This window comes from Scyliorhinus torazame, chromosome 1, assembly GCF_047496885.1.
Source record: "Scyliorhinus torazame isolate Kashiwa2021f chromosome 1, sScyTor2.1, whole genome shotgun sequence".
NCBI classification, from domain to species: domain Eukaryota; kingdom Metazoa; phylum Chordata; class Chondrichthyes; order Carcharhiniformes; family Scyliorhinidae; genus Scyliorhinus; species Scyliorhinus torazame.
The window spans coordinates 283766755-283792289 of NC_092707.1; the positions used below are offsets into that span (position 1 = coordinate 283766755).

The following is a 25535-nucleotide window of genomic DNA, read 5'->3' on the forward strand; positions in this document are numbered from 1 at the left end:
TTCCCGATATCTGAATTACCATATAACAATTCAGATTTTAGAATGGAGTCAATTTAAAACCAGCTCGACTTAAATCTTCATTTTCGTAAAACGCTGTCTGTCTTTGATCAGCAACAGTGGATGAAACGTATGCATTCTGAGCATAACCTCCACTGCTACTTTGCAATGTGCTATTTTGCTACAATTTTATCATGCACTCAACCAAATATTGAAATTTAACTAGATTATTCCCTTAGGAATAGTAAATAGGACTGCATGAGAAAAATTCAAGGTACATTAATTTGTCATTTTATAATACCAAATGATTCTTTTTTTTTTTAAATTAGAAGTCTAGACACTGGTTAAAAAGCACCAGGTATACATAAACACTTACATATGTACAGTTGCCAAAGTATTATGTACATAGACCAGTAGAAACATATTAAAAATAAGGGATAGATTCAGACCACAGTTCTGTTACAACACTTATAAGATATTGTCTTCTAACATGAACAGTGTAGTGCAAACAAAATAAAGTTAGATTTTTACTAAATTTCACTAAAAAAGGTGTGATATTTAATAGCTAAAAGTTGAATTAGTATGTCATCAGAAAACAGTAATTAACAACTGCATCGGAAAGCAATTGACCAGGATCAAGAATATTTTCGATAAATATTCATGATCTGAGGTAGGTTACAAAAAATAATAGAAAATGTTTGTACAGTAAAACTTTGATTAGGTCCAGTTAAGACTCGAAGCACAGTCGTGTCACAACAAAGACAGAATTAAAACATCACATGAGCTTCATTCCTGTGGCACCCTGAATCCAAATTAAACAGTTATCCAAATCTGCACTTCACTTAAGTTCAGTTGTAAATTGAGGTTAAACTTCCAAGCATAAAAGACCATGACAGACATCAGCTATTATTCCAAGTTCCCTCCACGGACCTTTCTTGGAGCAGTAGTTATGGGTTAATGGCGACATTCAAATAGAGTTGAATTAAATTTTTAAGTGAATACTTCACGCAGAGTACTGTTACAGGAACTTGAACCAGGGCAATTTAAAACAGTAACAAAAAAATTGTACGGCACACTTAACAGGAATAAGAAATTAAAACCAATACACAGGCATTGGCCAACTTTTACAAGAAGAATCCCTTGCACTGTAACAATGTTCAGTCATGAAGGTCCCTTATTTGCAAAAACAGAAATTCATCTGGAAAATAATTTTCATAATGATTCTGGCAGCTCATATTTCTGAAGGTAAATCAGAATGATTGACAGAGGATGCATTGACTAGTTATCACTCTACTGGACCTCAGCTCAGGTTTTCATTCGCACTTCAAGCAAAATGATAGCAATGTTTCTGGAAAGCCTTCCGGGTATGGCTCTTTGACTCTTCGGCCACAATGTCAGGAAAATCCCAGCTTTGATCCTCAGTCTTGGCGAAAGTAGCTTATCTCAAGTAGGTTGCAGGAGGGAAACCTCAATAAACCCCTCAATCCTTCACTTGGAAGGGTGAAAACACTCCAGGGTTCCTTCCCCTGCTCACTCGTGACCCCACAGCCTCTGCTGCTGAAATTGCATGCGTTGGTCTCAAACAAGACTGGGCTCAGATGTGATGCTTTCCACAGTCTAATAGTCTGAAGGCACACAGCAAGGAGTCAGTGTCTTCAAGTGGAGGCAAGGGTGGGAAAAAAAAGGGGTGGGAAAAAGCAAAGACTTTTATGTCATGATATTGGAAACACACCAGTGAGATAAATACTGCAATGTACTTTTTAATAACTTATTTATGACGTATACACACAATTATTTTTACCAGTTAACTCAAGTATCTACTGATTTGCCCAACTACATTGCAGACAGAAATTAATACGCTGAGCCAGATTATCTGGAAAGAAAATGTGCACTTTTTCAGTCAAGTGCTACTTTCTTCATTACATTCCCATAATAATCAGTCATCCTTTGGATTTGTGAAGTCACATAGATGATGGATGAGCATTGCCGACTTGCATTTTCATCTTCCTCCGAGCTAACGCTGCCAACTTCTTCTGTTCAATCTCTTGCATTGAACATTTTGCGATTGGCTTCTCCACAACTGCACAAATGGAAAACATAGAAAGCAAAATCCTTTGAGATCAATAATAGCTTAGATGTATAATACGAATTTCATAAAACATTTTATGAAGTTCCAATTTTAGCTAAACAGAACTTTGAAAAAATGGTCAACTGACATAGATCCCTAGCCATGATTATTTTACCAGAAAGATCATCTGAAAATAATCAATTATCAAAGTGGATATTCACTGTGTAGGATTTGCTGAGAATTATTTCCACTTGTTTATTACTACCTTCCTCTACCTTGAATTACTAATTCTTGCTTTTACGAACATATGAATTAGGAGGAGGCCATGCAACCGCTCAAGCCTGCTCCACCGTTCAATAAGATCGTGGCTGATCAAATTTGAATCTCAATTCCACATTCCTGCCTACCCCGATAGCCTTTCACCCCTTGCTCATCAAAAATCTATTTGGCTCAGCCTTAAAATTATTCAAAGACTCTGCTTCCACTGCCTTTTGAGATGAGAGTTCCAAAGTCCCACAACGCTCAGGGGAAAATAAATCCTCATCTTTTGACTTAAATGAGTGACCCCTTATTTTTAAACAGTGGCTCCTAGCTCTAGATTCTTCCACAAGAAACATCTTTTCCACATCCACCCAGTCAATACCCATCTGGATCTTATAGGTCTCAACCAAGTCATAGTCATAGATGTTTACAGCATGGAAACAGGCCCTTTGGCTCAGCTTGTCCATGTGCCCAGTTTCTATCACTAAGCTAGTCCCACTTGCCCGCATTTGGCCCATATCCCTCTATACCCACCCTGCCCAGATAACTGTCTGACTGTTTTTTAAAGGAAAATATTGTACCCACCTCTACCATTGCCTCTGGCTGCTCGTTCCAGATGCTCATCACCCTCTGTGTGAAGAGATTTCCCCTCTGGTCTCTTTTGCATCTCTCCCCGCTCACCTTAAACCTATGCCCTCTAGTTCTAGACTCCTCTACCTTCGGGAAAAGGTGTTGACTATCTAACTCATCTATGCCCCTCGTTATTTTATAGACCTCTATACAATCATTCCTACTCTCCAGGGGAAAAAGTCCCAGTCTATCCAGCCTCTCCTCAGACTATCAAGTCCTGGTAGCATCCTCGTAAATCTCTTCTGCACTCTTTCTCATTTTAACAATATCCTTCCTATAATAGGGTGGCAGAACTGAACACATATTCCATGTGTGGCCTTACTAATGTCTTGTACAACTTCAACAAGACATTCCAACTCCTGTATTCAATATTCTGACCAATAAAACCGGGCATGCTGAATGCCTTCTTCACCACCCTGTCCACCTGCAACTCCACCTTCAAGAAGCTATGAACCTGTACCCCTAGATCACTTTGTTCTGTAACTCTCCCCATCTCCCTACCATTAACTGAGTAGGTCCTGCCCTGATTGGATCTATCAAAATGCATCACCTCACATTTATCCAAATTAAACTCCATCTGCCATTAATCGGTCCATGGCCCAACTGGTCAAGATCCTGTTGCAATCTTATATAACCTTCTTCACTATCCACTATGCCAGCAATCTTGGTGTCATCTGCAAACTTACTAATCATGCTTCATACATTCTCATCCAAATCATTAATATATATACAAATAACAGTGGACCCAGCACCGATTCCCGAGGCACACCGCTGGCCACAGGCCTCCAGTTTGAAAAACAACCCTCCACAACCACCCTTTGACTTTGGTCACAAAGCCAATTTTGCCTCTTGTCAACTCTTTTCATCAGTCCTATACTCTCAGCTAGTCTACCATCTCCACAAAATCCAAAAGCAACCTGCATCCCACATCACAAAAGCGTTATTTTATTTGTTCATGGGATATCGGCATCGCTGGCTGAGAAAGCATTTATTGTTCAACTTTAATTGTCCTAGAGTAGTTGCTGGTGAGCTGCCTCCTTTAACTGTTGCAGTTGGTGCAGGAAGTTCCAGGATTTTAACCCAGTGACATACCCCACACCAGCAACCCTATGATTTGCATTAGCTCTTTATCCCTTCAGTCTATCACATTTAATTTAAAATCGTGCCTTCAAATCACACCATACCCTCTCCCAAATCTATGTTCAGAAATCTCCTCCAGTTTTGCAATCCTCTTCACATCCTCTAGATCTCTGTGACACTGGTCTTTTGCCCCAACATTTTTCAAAACAAACCAAGCCAGTTATATTCCCTTTTTAAGATTAAGCATGCTTTATTCATTACTTGTCCTGTTGACATTAACAACAATGGGTACATGGAAAGCACCAACTTGGTTGTAGGTGGAGGAGAGCGAATTCCTTTTGCCACAGTCACAATATCAAGATCACACCTGTGCATCTCAAATGATCAAGGGATTAATTCTAATACTGGGGACTAATTAATGAGGGAATTTTTAAATGCTAACCACAGGATCAAAAGTAACTCATTAAGTAACAGGGGATTAACTTTCCTCATGTGCTGTGGACAGAAAGTCTCATCGACTGGGAGTAGACGACAGAAATGTGTGTGCGCCCAAGTCTCTGAATGTCACCCCTTGGTAAGGCTCCCTATTGGCAGCAGAAAGTCAGAAAATGATTCTTGCTTTAACAGTGTCCAGTTGTGCTACTTATAAACAAGACATTATTCATCACAAGAATTTCCAACAAGGCATTAATCACATTTTGCTGGAATTCCACATGAAATTATGAAAACAACTGCCTACCTTTTGTTTGTAAAGTAGAATCAGAAAAATGTCTCTTCAGGGGTGCTGCTGGGTATTGTGTAGCTGTGGACACTTTATTTGACTGAGCATTTTTTTCCATAGGGCTTTTTACATGATCTCTGTTGCCAAAAGTCTGTGCAATTTGTATTACATGAGTACTGGTGTTCTGCCGAACACTCATCAGAGAAGAATCTGTAATCTTAGTGAAGGTGAACCGTGGAGTCCTGGGAATGCCAGCAGTATGCTGTGATTTGCGGACTGCATGAGCCGGGCTTACAGTGGATGTACAAAGTTTCTGGCTAGGGCCACAGTTTGCAGTAATTGAAGCCTGGAGCAAAGTTGAAATACCAACACCATTTCTGGAACCAGGCACAGAATTAGATCTGTTCAAACTCACTTTGTATGCGTGGGTAGTGTTTGACAAAGGTTTACCCTGGAAATTGCTTAGAGAATTCAAATGATGGCTTTGTGTAGGGAGTGTAGTTGTAGAACACACCATGCATGTCAAACCTGTGGGCCTTGGCAGATGCCTCGTCAATGCTGCCGCATTTTGTTTTGCTGCTAACAGTCCTTTGGTAAAGATTTTGCTTTCTGACACAAGCGAAGATTGGTTGTAATTTAAGTGCTTTTGCTGCCCATCCAAGCCTTCAGTAAGCTGATTCTTTTGCATGCCTGAAGTCAGAGTTGCATTGTTTGTTAAACTTTGGTTACCATTTGCTATTTTTAGTCCTGTAGTCTCACTGGTCGTAGTCACCTCAGAATTCTGGCTTTGTATCAGCTTTTCTACATCCTCGCACATCCTGTTCAAATCATCATCGTCATCGTCAATTTCCCACAGATTGTCCAATTCAGTAAACATATTTTGAATTTCAGAGGAGAACTTTTCATCATTCCAGTCATCAGCCACCACCTCAGGTGGAGCACTTTGAACAAACGCATCAACCCTTCTCTGTGAACGGGCACTAGAAGCTTTTCCAGGTTCCAGCCGATCAGGGGAGTTCGATTTGGCAGGCACTGAACAGCTGGTGGAAACAAGGCAATCCTTTGTATTTGTCTGTGCACTGCCACTATGCAATGTCTGCCGGTTAAAAGGTTTATGAGACAAGGAAGTTGATTCCATTAGAGGTCCATTAAACTGATGGGAACTGCATTGAGGTTTCAAAACTTCAGGATTCTTCGGTTCTTTTAGTATTAATGTGTCAACCACAGGTTTGAACACATTGTTCTGTTGACATTTTTCGAGAGATTCCTTTTCAGCCACCTTACTACTAGACTTGCTTTGTAGCACAAAGGTGGCCCTTGGCTTTGGTCTCTCAGATCGTTTTTCAAATTGTAAGGTTTTGGCTTCCATTTCCGTGTCCTTAGCTTTGTGAACAGAACATTGCATCTGCTGCATCAATGATAGAGATGGTACCATGCCAGAAGCAGCCTTCGGATTAGTTGAATCATTAAATTCCTTTGTACCATTCCGCTTAGCAGCATCCAAGGTATGACTTGACTGTTTTGTGAAATTAGTGCAATCCTTGGGAATGGCAATAAGTTCTGGGTTTTGTGTAACTTGCATTACAAAAGAGTCCTCTGTCATCCAATCATCATTCTCCCAGTCATCAAACCCATCATCCTCTGGAACTGTTTCAGATGTACAAAGTGCTGCTGTCTCACCTGTGGAATGAACTGTGGAGTGACCATTAGTATTGCTTTGCTGGTCTATTTCACGACCTGTAGTGATGGCCTCACAAGCAAAGCCCTTGCCATGCTTGGAGTTTGCTACATTGCTGTAAAGAGTACCTCTCCCTGCATCTAATTCAACTGGCTTTGAGGCTTGATGTTCACTAGCCTGTTTACAAGTTGGAGAGGAAACCGTTACATCTTCTATCCTTGTTATATTAGTGCCTTTGCTATGGTCAATGTCATCTTGTGCAGAGGTTGGAACCACTTTGGGAGTTTGAAATCGGTCTAATGTTGGGCTTGATGAGCCATCGCTCGAGAGGCCCTGACTCAGAGGTCGACCAGTATGTTGTGTGGGTCCATCAAACAAGGCATTAACGGCAGCTTCAGTTTCTAGATCCAGTGACTTCTGACTACTATTCTGACAGTGCAGCTCGACTATAGGAAGGGTGCTGCCTACACCATCTTTACCTGGCCCAGTGGCTCCAATCACAGGTACCTGTCCCAATGCTGAAAAGTAATCATTTGGTCGCTCTGTCCGTGGCGTCCGTTCCAAATCTGCACAATCTAAAGTCCAGTTAACTTCACTGGCTTCCTGAGCGGAGCCGATATCTTGTTCCACCATGTTTCGGTCAAATTCTTTAGCTAACTTCATCAGTTCTTCCTCTGAACTCCTTTGAAATCTAAAATGAATAAAAATTTGACAAATTCTCGCACGCTTTTAAAACAAAGTTTATTTTAATGAAAAAAATCAATTTCCTTGTACAGACATGTTGGTTCCTATTTTAAGGATATTTTACTCCACAACTGCAGAGCTTCATCGATAATTAGCAAAAATCAATAGATTTGTTAATATGCTTTCAAGTATTGTTGTAATACTGCCATTTTTATGTATGTTGCCTGTGCAGATGACCAAAAGCTTGGTCACAGCAGGTAAAAACAGCCTTACAGCAGGAAAGAAGGTAGAGGTTTAGGGATGTTTAGGGTAGAGGGTTTAGGGTAGAGGTGTATGTTCTATGTAATCTATGTAATCTATGAAGGTTAGAGCTTAGGGCCAAGACAAATAAAGGCACAGCCACCGAGAGTTGAGCAATAAAATTCAGGATGCTCAAGAGGTTAAAATTAGATGAGCAAAGATACCTTGCAGAAACCTTAAGACATAGGAGCAGAATTAGGCCACTCAGCCCATCGAGTCTGTTCCGCCATTCAATCATGGCTGATATTTTCTCATCCTCATTCTCCTGCCTTCTCCCCATAACCCCTGATACCCTTATTAATCAAGAACCTATCTATCTCGGTCTTAAAGACACTCAGTGATTTGGCCTCCACAACCTTCTGTGGCAAAGAGTTCCACAGATTCACCACCATCTGGCTGAAGAAATTCCTCCTCATCTCTGTTTTAAAGGATCGTCCCTTTAGTCTGAGATGGTGTCCTCTGCTTCTAGTTTTTCCTACAAGTGGAAAAATCTTTTCCACATCCACTCTATCCAGGTCTCAAGATATCCTGTAAGTTTCACTAAGATCCCCCCTCATCCTTCTAAACTCCAACGAGGACAGACCCAAGTCCTCAACCGTTCCTCATGCGACAGAGTTGTAGCGCTAGAAGAGATCACAGAGATAGGGAGTGGTAATGTCATGGAGGGATTCGAAAACAAAATGTGACAGAGTATTTTAATGGTGTTTCAATAGACATCTTCCTATTTGATCATGTATGGATGGCTTTAAGAAAAGTGCGCATGCGTGTGCGACATCATCGGAAGTGAGGGCTTGTGCGGGTTTTCAGTTTAGCCATGAGGAGCTTGTGTATAGTTGGGTGTTTAGCTGCCACTGGTATCTGAAGCGAAGCTGTATTATTATTTCAATGTTTTCTGAAGTGAAGAAGATTTAACTTTCACAACGCATTGTTGTTAACTACCTTTCTTGTTAAGCAATGCCTTGTTTTTAATATTCAGAAGAGATGTGAATATTAAAAGTAAGCCATTGCTTAACCAGGATCCGGTTTGGGTTAGCAATCTCAGGGGTGGTGGGTGAGAGTCAGGACATGGGCGGCATAATTTTGGAAGATAAGATACTGAGGGGATTTACAGGGTAGATGGTGAAAGAATGTGTCCTCATGGGGAAATCAGAATGCAGCGGTGGTTTGGGGGGGGGGGGGTTGGAAAATGGAAACAACCATCCTCCTTCTGAATAAGGGATCTCCCATGTTATAGGGAGATGAAGGAGAATTTCTTCTCCAGAAGGTTGTTAACCTTTGGAATTCTCCTCCAGAGTGCAGAAAGCTGGGCCATTGAATATATTCAAGACTGAGTTGGACAGATCTTTTTATTCAACAAGGGTTATGGGGAAGGGGGGGGCAGTTAGGAAAGTGGAGATAAAACCACAATCAGATCGCCATGATCGTACTGAATGGTACTGTAAATTCAAGAGGCCACATGGCCTACTCCTGCTCCTATTTCTATGTTACGTTCCAGTTCATGGAGGGCTGAACACGACAGCTCAGTCAGCAGTGTTTTTGAATAGTCACGTCTGGAGGTAACAAAGGTAAGCTGAGGTTTTCAGATGAGGTGGGGTAGGTGTTAAATTGAACAATGTTCCCAAGCTGGGAATTGATAGTCTTAGCAATGATGTGGATATCTGGGTGAATCGCTAAGACACCAAGGTTGCAAACAGTCTGGCTCAGCCTCAGGCAGTTGCTAGGGCAAGAGATAGAGTCAGTGGCGATATTAAATTCAGAATATTGATCTGCTTAAAGCCAAGTTAAATTTGTTAACATTCCTGAGCAAGCACATGTCAAAATGGTAACGTGCAAATAAACACGTTTAGAGCTTTGTTTTCAAAACTGAAATAATTCTTGGGTCTCATTAAATTTGATTGGCGGCTCAATGAAGGCTTCATATTACTAACTCAGTACCCCTAGGAAACAAATGATGATCAGAATGCTCTGGCAAAATCAAACCCTACAGTTCACGAAGTGATTTATCTGACATTAATTATTTTTTGTCCAGTTTTGTGACGGGGCTATTTCAGACTCTGCAGTGGTTTATTAATAATGGTTATCAATTTTGAACATTATACATACTTGGATGTGGGACGAACATCAAGTCCACAACCTTCTTCCAAATAATCTGATCAAGACGCTTGCTAAAAATTGGCAATCAGCAGCTCTCAAGTACAAGTTAACTGTGGGAGCTATTTTAACGGTGTATTTCACAACTCTTCATAATTTATAGTGACTCTTTTACAAACCTATTCTTAGGGGTTTATAGATATATTAAATTGATGTTTATGCCAATGTTCTACAAAGAGCACAACAAAATTTGCCTTACAAGTAAATACTCTTACAGCCTTGTCTTAACCTCTTTGAATGCTATAAAATGTTCTTTTTGTGGCACGTACCTCGAATTGCTTGCTTTGATCCTTTCTCGAAAGGAAACAGTAGGGCTACACTGGATTGCATCCTCACCTAGCCATATGTTCAGAGGCACTTCAGAAGATCGCTACTTATCCCAAAAACAAAAATGGCTATTAATTAGAGTGACACTGTCGATATTTCTGACTTGTTGAAATATAATTAGGAAAATACTGAAAGCAGATAACAGAACAATTTTATTTAATAGGGATCTTTGTTGCTAAATAAAAACTGTGATTAGGTATAAAGTGGAAACCATAACTGAAATAGGTAAACACACTATGCTTCTCATTTATTCATCTTTCACACACACTCGAGTATCATTAGCCAACATTGACACAAACAGGTTGACATGATATGATTTTAAAGCTTTCCCTAACACTTCAGTGAAAACATAGGATGATGCCAAACAACTCAAATCAAAGACAACTGACAATAGCCGATGGGATGGTCATGGTTCAGACAGAATTAACTCAGACCTTGCCCGCAGTCCACTCATTGGCAACACAGCAGATTGCATTCCCTGACCTATTTAGTACACTGCATCTGCACAGCCAACCCCAAGATTGTGATGGCTTAATGGATAACTGAACCACATGGGTGATGCATTGAACCAAACAGACTAGCACTAGCAAGCTACCAACTTGGGTAGATCTGCAATAAAATAAGAAAATGCTGGAAATACACAGGTCAAGCAGCTTCTGAGGAGAGAAGAAACATTTCAGTTTAATGACCTTTCAGCTTTTGTTTAAGTAACCCTCTGCAGAATGACTAGGTTATCAGTTGTGAGGCATCATAATTGGCCAGTTCCCCCAGGCTTGGGGTGTGGGTCAGCAAACATTAAACTGTTCAACATTCATGTCTAATACAGTAGGTGTACAAAATAGGTATTACCTGAGGAGCAATGCGCTTTACAACGTCGGATATTTCCACTGCATGTTGACAAACCACAAATGACTTTTTTCCATTGTCTGCATAGGCAAAGGCAAGAGGCTAAATTTGATTTGACTTTTATTTCCTTCAAAACCTATTACTTATTTTCAGTAAAGCCACCATTGGCTAAATTTCTTTTAAAAGAAAAACTTTATCAAACGAATGATGGGTTTTACAGTTATGCAACATACCAGAAATAATAATGCAACTCTACACCTGATTTTAAACTTGTTGGTTTTGATACTATGCTGTGTGGCACTGGCAGAAAATGCTCAACACCTTTGCTTGAAACGGTTCTGAGGTATTGTAGCAGAAGCATCAGTCCGTTTAAAATAAAACAGGGCTCTGGTTCTACAGTGAACATTATAAAAACCTAACATGGCCTTCCAAAAGGAAAAAAAAGATACCATATCAGTATAACTCTTCTTGCCAGAGAACCTGTTCTTTAGTTTAATATGCAACAGCTTCAAATAACATATACCCTACCTTTAAAATGTATGCACTGAGCTACAGAACTTGCCAGCTCAATATTAATGATTAAAAGAGCAAAGCTTAAAATGTACGTAAAACAGTATTTGGCTACCTTAAATAAGGTGGGTGAACTTAAGGCATGGATCGGTACTTGGGACTACGATGTGGTGGCCATCACGGAAACTTGGATAGAAGAGGGGCAGAAATGGTTGTTGGAGGTCCCTGGTTATAGATGTTTCAATAAGATTAGGGAGGGTGGTAAAAGAGGTGGGGGGGTGGCATTATTAATTAGAGATAGTATAACAGCTGCAGAAAGGCAGTTCGAGGAGTATCACCCTATTGAGGTAGTATGGGTTGAAGTCAGAAATAGGAAAGGAGCAGTCACCTTGTTAGGAGTCTTCTATAGGCCCCCCAATAGTAGCAGAGATGCGGAGGAACAGATTGGGAAACAGATTTTGGAAAGGTGCAGAAGTCATAGGGTAGTAGTCATGGGCGACTTTAACTTCCCAAATATTGAGTGGAAACTCTTTAGATCAAATAGTTTGGATGGGGTGGTGTTTGTGCAGTGTCCAGGAAGCTTTTCTAACACAGTATGTAGATTGTCCGACCAGAGGAGGGGCAATATTGGATTTAGTACTGGGTAATGAACCAGGGCAAGTGATAGATTTGTTAGTGGGGGAGCATTTTGGAGATAGTGACCACAATTCTGTGACTTTCACTTTAGTAATGGAGAGGGATAGGTACGTGCAACAGGGCAAGGTTTACAATTGGGGGAAGGGTAAATACGATGTTGTCAGACAAGAATTGAAGTGCATAAGTTGGGAACATAGGCTGGCAGGGAAGGACACAAGTGAAATGTGGAACTTATTCAAGGAACAGGTGCTACGTGTCCTTGATATGTATGTCCCTGTCAGGCAGGGAAGAGATGGTCGAGTGAGGGAACCATGGTTGACAAGAGAGGTTGAATGTCTTAAGAGGAAAAAGGTGACTTATGTAAGGCTGAGGAAACAAGGTTCAGACAGGGCATTGGAGGGATACAAGATAGCCAGGAGGGAACTGAAGAAAGGGATTAGGAGAGCTAAGAGAGGGCATGAACAATCTTTGGCGGGTAGGATCAAGGAAAACCCCAAGGCCTTTTACACATATGTGAGAAATATGAGAATGACTAGAGCGAGGGTAGGTCCAATCAAGGACAGTAGCGGGAGATTGTGTATTGAGTCTGAAGAGATAGGAGAGGTCTTGAACGAGTACTTTTCTTCTGTATTTACAAATGAGAGGGGCGATATTGTTGGAGAGGACAGTGTGAAACAGATTGGTAAGCTCGAGGAAATACTTGTTAGGAAGGAAGATGTGTTGGGCATTTTGAAAAACTTGATGATAGACAAGTCCCCCGGGCCTGACGGGATATATCCAAGGATTCTATGGGAAGCAAGAGATGAAATTGCAGAGCCGTTGGCAATGATCTTTTCGTCCTCACTGTCAACAGGGGTGGTACCAGGGGATTGGAGAGTGGCGAATGTCGTGCCCCTGTTCAAAAAAGGGACTAGGGATAACCCTGGGTATTACAGGCCAGTTAGTCTTACTTTGGTGGTAGGCAAAGTAATGGAAAGGGTACTGAAGGATAGGATTTCTGAGCATCTGGAAAGACACTGCTTGATTAGGGATAGTCAGCATGGATTTGTGAGGGGTAGGTCTTGCCTTACAAGTCTTATTGAATTCTTTGAGGAGGTGACCAAGCATGTGGATGAAGGTAAAGCAGTGGATGTAGTGTACATGGATTTTAGTAAGGCATTTGATAAGGTTCCCCATGGTAGGCTTCTGCAGAAAGTAAGGAGGCATGGGATAGTGGGAAATTTGGCCAGTTGGATAACGAACTGGCTAACCGATAGAAGTCAGAGAGTGGTGGTGGATGGCAAATATTCAGCCTGGATCCCAGTTACCAGTGGCGTACCGCAGGGATCAGTTCTGGGTCCTCTGCTGTTTGTGATTTTCATTAATGACTTGGATGAGGGAGTTGAAGGGTGGGTCAGTAAATTTGCAGACGATACGAAGATTGGTGGAGTTGTGGATAGTAAGGAGGGCTGTTGTCGGCTGCAAAGAGACATACATAGGATGCAGAGCTGGGCTGAGAAGTGGCAGATGCAGTTTAACCCTGAAAAGTGTGAGGTTGTCCATTTTGGAAGGACAAATATGAATGCGGAATACAGGGTTAACGGTAGAGTTCTTGGCAATGTGGAGGAGCAGAGAGATCTTGGGGTCTATGTTCATACATCTTTGAAAGTTGCCACTCAAGTGGATAGAGCTGTGAAGAAGGCCTATGGTGTGCTCGCGTTCATGAACAGAGGGATTGAATTTAAGAGCCGTGAGGTGATGATGCAGCTGTACAAAACTTTGGTAAGGCCACATTTGGAGTACTGTGTACAGTTTTGGTCGCCTCATTTTAGGAAGGATGTGGAAGCTTTGGAAAAGGTGCAAAGAAGATTTACCAGGATGTTGCCTGGAATGGAGAGTAGGTCTTACGAGGAAAGGTTGAGGGTGCTAGGCCTTTTCTCATTAGAACGGAGAAGGATGAGGGGCGACTTGATAGAGGTTTATAAGATGATCAGGGGAATAGATAGAGTAGACAGTCAGAGACTTTTTCCCCGGGTGGAACAAACCATTACAAGGGGACATAAATTTAAGGTGAAAGGTGGAAGATATAGGAGGGATATCAGAGGTAGGTTCTTTACCCAGAGAGTAGTGGGGGCATGGAATGCACTGCCTGTGGAAGTAGTTGAAACATTAGGGACCTTCAAGCAGCTATTGGATAGGTACATGGATTACGGTAAAATGATATAGTGTAGATTTATTTGTTCTCAAGGGCAGCACGGTAGCATTGTGGATAGCACAATTGCTTCACAGCTCCAGGGTCCCAGGTTCGATTCCGGCTTGGGTCACTGTCTGTGCGGAGTCTGCCCGTCCTCCCCGTGTCTGCGTGGGTTTCCTCCGGGTGCTCCGGTTTCCTCCCACAGTCCAAAGATGTGCGGGTTAGGTGAATTGGTCAATGATAAATTGCCCTTAATGTCCAAATTGCCCTTGGTGTTGGGTGGAGGTGTTGAGTTTGGGTAGGGTGCTCTTTCCTAGGGCCGGTGCAGACTCAAAGGGCCGAATGGCCTCCTTCTGCACTGTAAATTCAATGATAATCTATGATTAATCTAGGACAAAGGTTCGGCACAACATCGTGGGCCGAAGGGCCTGTTCTGTGCTGTATTTTCTATGTTCTATGTTAAGCTATTAAGACACGATAGGCACCATGCACATATTTTTGCCCAATAACTGGTTCAAGACATGTACATGCTGACATTGGAATCAGATAAAAGAAAGAAAGGGGAGGCAAGGCAGTGAGAAAAATATAAAACAGAGCAAAGAATGCAAGACCGATTAAAAAACAAAATAAAGAAAAGTACACATAGGATAACAATCCTATTTCATATACTTGATAACATGTATTCCATTACCTAATTTAAATGAGGTTGGAGAGTGCTGGTCCCAATAAATGTCCTGCTGTAGCTCGGAATCATTGACAGGGGAATTGCGATTTGCAACAAGCTGCTGCTTTCTCAATATTCTCTTTGGAGTTTTATATGAGAATACTTCTGGAAGATAAAAATATCAGTTTAAATATGGTGCAGAGTACAAATAAAAAGAAGCATGTTTAAAACAGGCTGGCTGTCCAATTCAGATAGCACAGCATCTATACAGGATGAAAATATGAACCACAAAGAAGCATGGGAAAGGACTTTAACCAACGTATCACAAAGTTTAACATCTGAAATAAATAAGCCACCACTTACTAATACATTACTCTCTGCAACTCTCATATCGATCGACTTGTTATGCAATGTAAGCATTAAGCAAAAGTATCCCGATGGAATATTTCAGGACAGAGAAATCCTACTTCAGTAGGAAAATCCAGTGTTCCAATTTACTTACCACTTACTGTGTGGTGAAAAAGGGAGACATGCTGTTGAAGCTTTTCAACTTGCACTTATCAGGACAGATATACAAGGATATCAATTGTAAAGGAAGCAACAATTTGAGTAACAGGTGAAGCTAGCTGCTACTATGCAACAAGAGCTGTACTCTGAACTAACAGGATGCTGCCATCAAGCCAAAATATGGTATATGAATTTCAGTGCTGGTGTGATGCCTGGAAAGCTGCACTTTCCATTGACTGGCAGATCATATCAAACCGAACGTCTCATTGGCCGTTCGGAGCAGGCAAAGTACTAACTGTACCCAATTAGCCCATGCTTACACAACTCAGGACATAATTATTCCAGAATTGGACAACACGTGCAAAACAATCATGAATATGCTAAGAATTACACTGACAACTAATTTAAGATCAGTCAGGCTCACAGTGTGGGTCACATATGCATGCTAGAAACCATATGTACATATTCACGCACAGGGCCTTGTCCTTTGCAGATGGAAGGAACTTGTCCACATACTGCATTGTTTTCAACTAAACAAAAGCTTGGGGGACTGCCATTCCCCAAAGAAAAGCATTGACAGGAGTTAACCTGCCTGTCTTGAATTTAAACAATAGCTTAACAGTTAACTGTTCCCTGGTGCAATCTTCATGACAATGTCTCTACCAACCAGTCCATTTGCCAACTATTCATCACTCATGCAATATAAATTGTTGTTCCCTTTACAATTGATATTCTTGTGAATCTGCCCTAATGAGGCCAAGACAAAAAGCTTTGACTGTAGAGGCTGGATTCTCAGGTCCCCAGCCATGTGTTTCTCGGCGGTGCGTTGTTCGCTGGTGGCGGGATTCTCCACTCCCGCCGCTGTCAATGGGATTTCTCATTGAAGTCACCCCACACCATCAGCAAATCCGCAGGCAGGGGTGCACTTCTGGTGGCAACAGAGGATCCGAACGGTCGTGGAATTCCAGCTTATGACTCTTTATTCAGCAAAACTCTCTAAGCCGCTGCTACCATTTTCACTAATATGGAACAACATCACCCTACTTTTTTTTCGAATCGGATAGAGGCACCCAATTTGAATGTCTTTCACCTCATTACTGTTTCTAGAAGCTTGGGAAAATAAAGAACCAGCATTTTAAAGAGGCTTTTTCACATTCAGAAAACTCAAAGGTTTACCGTATCCAATAAATTACATTTTAATAAATGTTGACTAAGACAGCAGCCAATTTGCATGTTGCAAATCCCACAAACATAAGTGATGAGTCAATCTGATTTTACTGGTATTGGTTTAGTAAGGATGGAGAGAACCCATGTCCACCTCAGATGGACGATGGGTCCTTTTTTTAAAGGTGCAACCAAAATCATGTATCAACTTCACAGTACTCCCTTTGTAAATGTCGGTCCTAGATTAACTGCTTACAATTTGGAGTGGGGTTTGAACCCACAGATATCTGACCCAGACAGAAGTGTAATCAACTGGCTCAAACAGAACAGACAGCTGCATATTCAGATATCTATGCACATTGGTAAGGCTTAAAGGCAAAGTATGCTTAAATGCCAATTACTGCTACAGATTCACCCCCAACACAATCTTCCCTTCCTCAGCTAATGAGGGTAATTAAGGTACAAGATAAACTGCATATAGGTCTGAGGCTTCACACAGGATGCATTTGCACAATGAAAGTGAAGATATGATCTTACTTTGTCTGCTAATGTGATTATCTGCTGAGGCATAGTCATCATTTGGAGCTTCTCCCTCCTATCAGATGTTAACATGGTTGAGTTACTGATATTAGGAAGAAGCTTACAAGGTGTAAAGCTTCCTTTCCCAAGTAATGCGACTGGTGTTTTACAACTGAACATTAAGGCCGATACATAACTTTTAACATATCACCTGAGCCGGTACACATCTTTTAACATATTACCTGGAAATTCTCCCCCACATCTGCACGTTCCAACTCTAACACCACTTCTCTCCACTCCCATCTCTACAACATTGTAACCAGTGACCATGTACTTTTACAAACTCGAGGGTCAACTCTTGCCACTGTTAACCAGCCTCGCCACCTCAATCCTCCATAAGCTTCAACTCATTCAAAATATACCACTGCACTTATCCTCATCCGTACAAGACCACAATCCCCACAGCCATCCCAAACATATTGCCTTCAAATCCTCCCATGGGCTCATCCCCTTCAACCACAGATGACAGTTTCCAGTCCTAAGCCTTCACACAGCCCTTTCCCCCCAATAGAATTTCTGCTGCTTTCCACCACCCTGTTCCATCATTGCTCAACAGTTGCAATGTCCCTGCCCACTACATACCCAGTTGTCTCTCCACCTTCCTCCCATTGTTTTGATTTTAATAAAACATTTCCTTTTGACAGTACATTGGGCACCTCGTGCCCTTTGTGCCATTTAATGAGTACATAGCCGATCTGTATGTTAACTCCGTTCACTCTCCATTTCTCCTTGCCCTTAATACACTTGGCTGGCAAAAGTCTAGCTATCTCAAGGTTTAAGAGTGGTTAATTGATGAATTTTTGTGCGAGTGTTCTACATTTCTACCATGTAGAAAACATGAAGTGTTTTCTAATTTCTCTCTTGAAGGGCCTGGAACTCTCCCAAATTCTCTGCCCTTTCCCCTTTCATATTTTTGTTATAAAATGATACAGTACAAGAGGCCAGTCAGCTCATTGCACCACAGCTCTTTGAAAAAGGTATCCAATTAATCTCATGGTTTCCCCTTGCTCTGTCACCTATATTGATCCAAGTACTGTGTAAACAACATTTATATTGCACCTTTACAAAGTAAAGCATTCCAAGGTGCTTCACAATTCATACAATTTTTGACACTCAGCCTTGCAACCAAAAGCTTGGCCTAAGAGACAGATTTTAAAGCATTCATGAAAGGATGAAAGAGAAATACCGAGGGAATTCCAGAGCTTAGGACGGTGATGGGAGAACTTGGTGCAAAAAGACTGTGTGGACAGCAAAGTTGTGACTGAGCTCAATCTATGGATGGAACAAAGCATCACCTCGTACAGGTCAGATGGACATGGAAATGTTTATATGGGTTTTTGCTGCCCCGTTTTTGTCCCAAGAGATTTTTGATCCCAGCTTTTTTTAAACGGCTCAAATTTTGTTCCCAGTTTTTTCCTCCCAGCTTTGGTACCCAACCTCTTTTCCCATACCGTTCCCAGTTTTTGCTCCTAGATATTTGCTCCCAGACAGTTTGTGTTCCCAGTTTTCTTGCTCCCAGAAAGTTTGTGTTCCCAGTATGTGTTCCTAGATGTTTGCTCCCAGTTTGTGTTCCCAGTTTTTTGCTGCCAGTTGTGGCTCATGGTTTTACTTTGCTCCCAGACAGTTTTGGTTCCCAGTTTTTGCTCCCAGTTTGTGTTCCCATTTTTGCTCCCAAACAATTTGTGTTCCCAGTTTTTGCTTCCAGTTTGTGTTTGCTCCCAGACAGTTTTGGTTCCCAGTTTGTGTTCCCATTTTTGCTCCCAAACAATTTGTGTTCCCAGTTTGTGTTTGCTCCCAGACAGTTTTGGTCCCCAGTGTTTTTGCTCCAAGTTTATGTTCCCAGTTTTTTTCTTCCAGTTTGTGCCCCCGGTGTTTTACTCCCAGACAGTTTGTGCTGCCCTGACTCCTGGTGTTTAGCTGTAATGAGGGAGGTGAGGGTTGGGAAGCTGCTGCAGGGAGACTGCCAGCGAGTTCTTCACCTTCTGCCGCCCGGGGCCTAGCTGCAGACCTGGAGCCTCGGCTCAGCCTGCCTGGCTCGCGGCCGCTTCCTCGCTCCCCAGGCGGCCCCGGGCTGGGGATGAGCCGCATCCGCCGCCGCCTCCTGCCGACGGCCGCATCCGTCTCCTCCTCCCCCTGCTTCATCCTTCAGTCGGCCGCCGCCGCGCTCCAGAACCGCTCCGCCATCTTCCAGCTGAGCAACAAATACCGCCGACACCAACACCCTCCCCTTTAAGGGTTCTGCCCTTCACCGATTGGCTGATAAACGACAGCTACCGGCTCTGATTAGCTGCGCTGTTGCTGTGTGTTGGCCCCGCCCCCTAGTTACAGTGTCAATCAAAGCTGGAGAGCAGTTTGCAGAAACTCGTTTGAGAGCTTGAAGAGGAATTTCCCAAAGTAACCCAGAAGGAGAAAGATTGAAAGAAATTCCATTTAAATAGCATCCTTCATCCCCATTACATATCTCAAAGCGCTTCAGAAGTTACTTCTGACATGTATTCAATGCCTATTTCCACCTCCGTCACATCAGGCGCCTTCATCAATTGGGCGCGATTCTCCACTCCCACGCCGGTTGGGAGAATCGCCTGGGCAGCCAAAGTTTCCGGAGACGCCGGTCCAACGCCCTCCCGCGATTCTCCCAAGCGGCGGGAAAGGCCCGGTCGAGTTTCGCGTGCCACAGGCCGGAGAATCGCCGGAGACACCGAAAATGGCGATTCTCCGGCACCCCCGCTATTCTGAGGCCCGGATGGGCCGAGCGGCCAGGCCAAAACGGCAGGTTCCCCCCGGCGCCGTCCACACCTGGTCGCTGCAGTCGTGGGCGGTGCGTGAACGCTGGGGGAGGGCGGCTTGTGGGGGGGCGAGGGGGGATCCTGCACCGGGCTTCACCTGGAATGTGGGGTGGGCCGCGATCGGTGCCCACCGATTGTCGGGCCGTCCTCTCTGAAGGAGGACCTCCTTCCTTCCGCGGCCCCGCAAGATCCGTCCCCCATCTTCTTGCGGGGCGGACTTAGAGAGGATGGCAACCACACATGCGCGGGTTGGCGCCGGCCAACCCGCGCATGCGCGGATGACGTCCGTTATGCGGCGCCAGCCGTGTCATCTATGCGGCGCCGCCTTTACGTGGGCGACAAGGCCTGCCGCGTGTAGATGCCGCGGCCCCGATACTGGCCCATTGTCAGGGCCTTAATCGGTCGGGACTGGGCCGTTCCGCGCCGTCATGAACCTCAACGGCGTTCACGGCGGCGCGGCCACTTCGGCGTGGGAGAGGAGAATCCCTCCCGTTGGTTTTTCACAGTAACTTAATTGCAGTGTTAATGTAAGCTTACTTGTGACAATAAAGATTATTTTTAAAATCCTGCCTCAATTCATCTGCTGCTGAAACCCTCATTCATGCCTCCATTACCTTTAGATGTTTTGATTCCAACGGACCCCTGGCTTGTATCCCACATTGTACCCTATGTAAACTTGAAGTCCCCCACAACCCTGCTGCCCTTGTCTAAATTTCCAGATAGTCGAGTTCCGCAATCACCCTTTGTGACAATATGTATATTGTAAGAATAATGAAGGGTTAACAATTGACTGTAACTGCATTCCACCACTAGATGGTGATCAAGCGCATACACGTGGATCACGTGATTCTCTTGATTCGGGGAGAAGGTTGTTAGGTGAGGTAGAGAATAGTCGTGTTATCAGGAGCTCTGTAATTAGAATTATAGTTTTAGTGAATCTTTTATATCTTAGCAAGCAAGTCAAATCTATTTAGTTGTAGTGTAAATAAATTAGATTTGTTCAAAACTTAGTTTGATGTACTTTGTGAGACACTACACTTCGAAGACATCCTCATTCAGAAAGCAATGAACATCACACCCTTGAGCTTGCTGATCTATTTTGGATCCATAGTCTAACCCCTCTCCTTATCTCGGAAATCCCCACAATCTTCTGGCATAGGACATCCCTCTAATTCTGCCTTTTTGTGTACTCCAAATTTGTCTTTGTGTCGTCCTGTTTTATAAGGTTCCTGTGAAGCTTCTACGGGACGTTTTACTATGTCAAATGTGCTACATAAATAAACATTTTTGTTGCAATATAGGCAATGTGGCAGCCGCTTTGCACACAGGAAGCTGTCATAAATAGCAAACAGGGGCTGTTTAGCACAGAGCTAAATCACTGGCTTTGAAAGCAGACCGAGGCAGGCCAGCAGCACGGTTCGATTCCCGTAACAGCCTCCCCGAACAGGTGCCGGAATGTGGCGACTAGGAGCTTTTCACAGTAACTTCATTTGAAGCCTACTTGTGACAATAAGCCATTTTCATTTCAAGTGACAATAGCACAGTGGTTAGCACTGTTGCTTCACAGCGCCAGGGTCCCAGGTTCAATTCCCAGCTTGGGTCACTGTCTGACTGCATGTTCTCCCTGTGTCTGCGAGGGATTCTTCCCACAAATCCCGAAAGATGTGCTGTTAGGTGAATTGGACACTCTGCATTCTCCAGCTGTGCACCCGAACAGGCACCGGAATGTGGCAACTAGGGGCTTTTCACAGTAACTTCAAAGAACAAAGAAATGTACAGCACAGGAACAGGCCCTTCGGCCCTCCAAATGAACAAGTCTTGTTTCAGGTGACAGGTTTGGAGTTAGCCTTTGTTTCTTGGTATTTCAAAGAAAGTATTTCCAATGTCGCCTTGCTTCTGCAGTCTTGTTCGTACCTGAGTGGCCCTGGAGAAGAAACACTACGGTTTCCACTGGTACACTTGAGGCCATCTCTTGTAGGTGGGTATCAGAGGGACTGGAGGGCACAATGGATAATAGCGGTAACATTCTGCGGGATTCTCCGACCACCCGCCGGGTTGGAGAATCTCCGGGGGGGGCGGCGTGAATCACGCCCCGCCGCCCCGGTGCCGGCTGCCGTATTCTCCGCCGCCGGTTTTCGGGCGGGGACGGGGTTCATGCCACGCCAGTCGGGGGCAGTTGGCCGCCACCCCCCCCCCCCCCCCCCCCCGGCTATTCTCCGGGCCCCAATGGGCCGAGCAGCCATCCGTTTTTGGCCAGTGTAGGGCTCCGCCATGGCTGGCGTGGAGAAGACAACCCCCTGCGCACGCGCCAGAATACGCCGGCGGTTCCGCGCATGTGCGGAACCCCGCCAGCCCTTCGGCGCATGCGCAAACTCATGCAGTCCCTTCGGCGCCGTTTGGAGCGGCGCCAATCCCTCCGCCGTCCACCTAGCCCCCGGAAATGCGTGGAATTCCGCACTTTTGGGGGCTGTTGACGCCCGAGTGGTTTTCCTACCGGCATGGGGAAAGGAGAATCCCGCCCAATATTATTTAAACTTTATTTCCTTTGTTTTGTTGTTAGGTTCTTCATTAGTTTATTGACTGGTTTTGGGTTAGTGACGCTGCAGCAGCTGAGGGTCACTGGGGCATGTCCCTGTTGGAATATTCTCTTGGCTGTTCCCATCTCACCGGTGAAAGGTAGTAGTTTGCCACATTTCGAGCTAAGTTATGGTGGTGGGCTACCCTTGACCATGGAATGCTGCAGCAGGAGAGACAGGCTGGGACTCCTTTCTCCAGAGAAGGGAAGGGTGAGGGGTGACCTGACAGAGGAGTTTAAAAAAGGGTTTGATAGGGCAGGCAGACATAGAGGAGATGTTCCCACATCTGGGCAAAACTAAAACTAGGGACAATTTGTATACAATAGCCACAAATAAATCCAAAGAGAATTTTTTACCCAGCGAGTGGTAAAAATATAGAATTTGCTACCATGAGGTTGAAGTGAATTGCAGAAATGCATTTACGGGGGAGCTAGGTATACATGTGAAGAAGAAAGGAATAGAAAATTAGAAAAAGGAAAGACATGCATTTATATACCACTTTACATGTTTTTGGCACTTTACAGCCTATTTTGATGTGTAGTCACTGTTATAATGTTGGACACACAGCAGCCAATTTGCATCCAGCAAGTCTTTTAATTGGGACAATAATGAGATATTGGGGGTATTCCAGTGTCATCAAACATAATGATCTAACCAAAGTAATTTTGTTCAGAACAGCACAAATTTTAAGCAACAAATAACCATTCAAAAGGGGAATAAAAACATCAAATTAAAAAAAAAGAATATTATTGCCAAAGTCTCGATGTAATTCTATATAACTCAGGTGTCTGTTGTGACTGAAGTCCAGAGATGTGAAGGCATCATGGGCGTCATTCTCCGACCCCCCGCCGGGTTGGAGAATCGCCGGGAGCTGCCGTGAATCCCGCCCCCGCCGGCTGCCGAAGTCTCCGGCACCGGATATTCGGCGGGGGCGGGAATCGGGCCGCGCTGGCTGGCGGGCCCCCCCCCGCTGGATTCTCCGGCCCGGATGCGCCGAAGTCCCGCCGATAAATTGCCTGTCCCGCCGGCGTGGATTAAACCACATTTTGAACGGCGGGACAAGGCGGTGTGGGCGGGCTCCGGGGTCCTGGGGGGGGCGCGGGGCGGTCTGTCCCCGGGGGGTGCCCCCACGGTGGCCTGGCCCGCGATCGGGGCCCACCGATCCGCGGGCGGGCCTGTGCCGTGGGGGCACTCTTTCCCTTCCGCCTCCGCCACGGTCTCCACCATGGCGGAGGCGGAAGAGACTCCCTCCACTGCGCATGCGTGGGAAACTGTCAGCGGCCGCAAATAATATTGGGCGGGATTCTCCTTTCCCCATGCCGGTAGGAAAACCACTCCGGCGTCAACAGCCCCCAAAAGTGCGGAATTCCCCGCATTTCCGGTGGCTAGGTGGACGGCGGAGGGATTGGCGCCGCTCCAAACGGCGCCGAAGGGACTGCATGAGTTTGCGCATGCGCCGAAGGGCTGGCGGGGTTCCGCACATGCGTGGAACCGCCGGCGTATTCTGGCGCGTGCGCAGGGGGTTGTCTTCTCCACGCCAGCCATGGCGGAGCCCTACACTGGCCAAAAACGGATGGCTGCTCGGCCCATTGGGGCCCGGAGAATAGCTGGGGGGGGGGGGGAGGGGGGGGATGGCGGCCAACTGCCCCCGACTGGCGTGGCATGAACCCCGTCCCCGCCCGAAAACCGGCGGCGGAGAATACGGCAGCCGGCATCGGGGCGGCGGGGCGTGATTCACGCCGCCCCCCCCGGAGATTCTCCAACCCGGCGGGTGGTCGGAGAATCCCGCAGAATGTTACCGCTATTATCCATTGTGCCCTCCAGTCCCTCTGATACCCACCTACAAGAGATGGCCTCAAGTGTACCAGTGGAAATCGTAGTGTTTCTTCTCCAGGGCCACACAGGTACGAACAAGACTGCAGAAGCAAGGCGACATTGGAAATACTTTCTTTGAAATACCAAGAAACAAAGGCTAACTCCAAACCTGTCACCTGAAACAAGACTTGTTCATTTTAATTTAAAAAATATGACTTATCTCACTTTGAAAGTTAAACTCAACTCAGTTCTGATAGCATTAAATATCTGTCAACTTCTTTTGATCATAAATGCAAGCTATAATCCTTTTCAAAACGTCGACAACTCAGAATACAACAGGTTTAAGTTGTTTTATACAAATAACTCTCACCTCCAGAGATTTGTAATAACTCTGGTTTGGTACTATATTTGACTATTTTAAGTAGGACTTCAATGTTGTTCTCACAATCTGGTACAGAAAATGTTATTTTAGAACACTTCAGTTAATCCAAACACCATGGATTGTAATTGCATTTAATTGCCTTCTTTTATGCCGTTTTTAAAAGCTTAACATCTAACACCAGCAAGCTCCGTCTAAATATCACCCAGGTGTACTGAGGGGGTGCTGCACTATCAGAGGTGCCATCATTTGGATGGGATAAGCCAAGGACTTATATGAGACCATCTCTTGTAGGTGGGTATCAGAGGTGCTGGAGGGCATAATGGATAAAAGATGGTCACGACTGGGAGTTAAATATCCAAGGGTATCAGACTATACGTAAGGATAGAATGGACGGTAAGGGCGGTGGTGTAGCTTTGTTGTTTAAGGATGGCATCCGGGCAATAGTAAGGGATGATATTGGTGCTATGGAGGACAAGGTTGAATCAATTTGGGTGGAAATCAGGAATAGTAAGGCGAAAAGGTCACTGATAGGAGTAGTCTATAGGCCACCAAATAGAAACAGGATGGTAGGGCAGGCAATAAGCAAAGAAATAACGGATGCAAGTAGAAATGGTACAGCGGTTATCATGGGAGATTTTAATCTGCATATCGATTGGTTTAACCAGGTTGGTAAAGGCAGCCTTGAGGAGGAATTTATAGAATGTGCCCGGGATAATTTCCTGGAACAGTATGTAATGGAACCTACAAGGGAACAAGCGGTCCTAGATCTGGTCCTGTGTAATGAGGCAGGATTGATTAATGATCTCATAGTTCGGGATCCTCTTGGAAGGAGCGACCACAATATGGTGGAATTTAAAATACAGTTGGAGGATGACAAGGTAAAATCAAACACTAGTGTTTTGTGCTTAAACAAAGGCGATTACAATGGGATGAGAGAAGAACTAGCTAAGGTAGACTGGAAGCAAAGACTTCATGGTGAAGCAGTTGAGGAACAGTGGAG

The 25535-nt window shown here is 44.2% G+C and overlaps 1 protein-coding gene across 2 annotated transcripts; it reads right to left on the bottom strand.

Moving 5' to 3' along the window:
* Window positions 1–265: 265 nt before the first annotated feature.
* LOC140421910 (ewing's tumor-associated antigen 1 homolog) lies at window positions 266–19185 on the bottom strand. 2 transcript variants are annotated; one of them, XM_072506885.1, is made up of 6 exons: window positions 18956–19185; window positions 14754–14888; window positions 10747–10823; window positions 9840–9940; window positions 4776–7126; window positions 266–2077 (listed from the first exon to the last, which is right to left on the bottom strand). In XM_072506885.1, exons 1-6 carry the CDS (start codon window positions 19116–19118, stop codon window positions 1959–1961), a joined length of 2946 nt encoding a protein of 981 aa, XP_072362986.1. In that variant the 5' UTR covers window positions 19119–19185; the 3' UTR covers window positions 266–1958. The 2 variants fall into 2 exon arrangements, with proteins under 2 accessions (XP_072362986.1, XP_072362978.1); XM_072506877.1 differs by having other exon boundaries at window positions 14754–14891.
* Window positions 19186–25535: the final 6350 nt, after the last annotated feature.

What these genes read in the sequence shown, in the direction of transcription:
- LOC140421910 (XM_072506877.1), bottom strand. Translation starts at nt 19,118, where the DNA reads ATGAAGCAGGGGGAGGAGGAGACGGATGCGGCCGTCGGCAGGAGGCGG. An exon ending in TAGGCCCCGGGCGGCAGAAG is followed by an intron (nt 14,892 to 18,955) that starts GTGAAGAACTCG and finishes TTTATCTTCCAG; the next exon opens with AAGTATTCTCATATAAAACT. An exon ending in TCCAACCTCATTTAAATTAG is followed by an intron (nt 10,824 to 14,753) that starts GTAATGGAATAC and finishes TTGCCTATGCAG; the next exon opens with ACAATGGAAAAAAGTCATTT.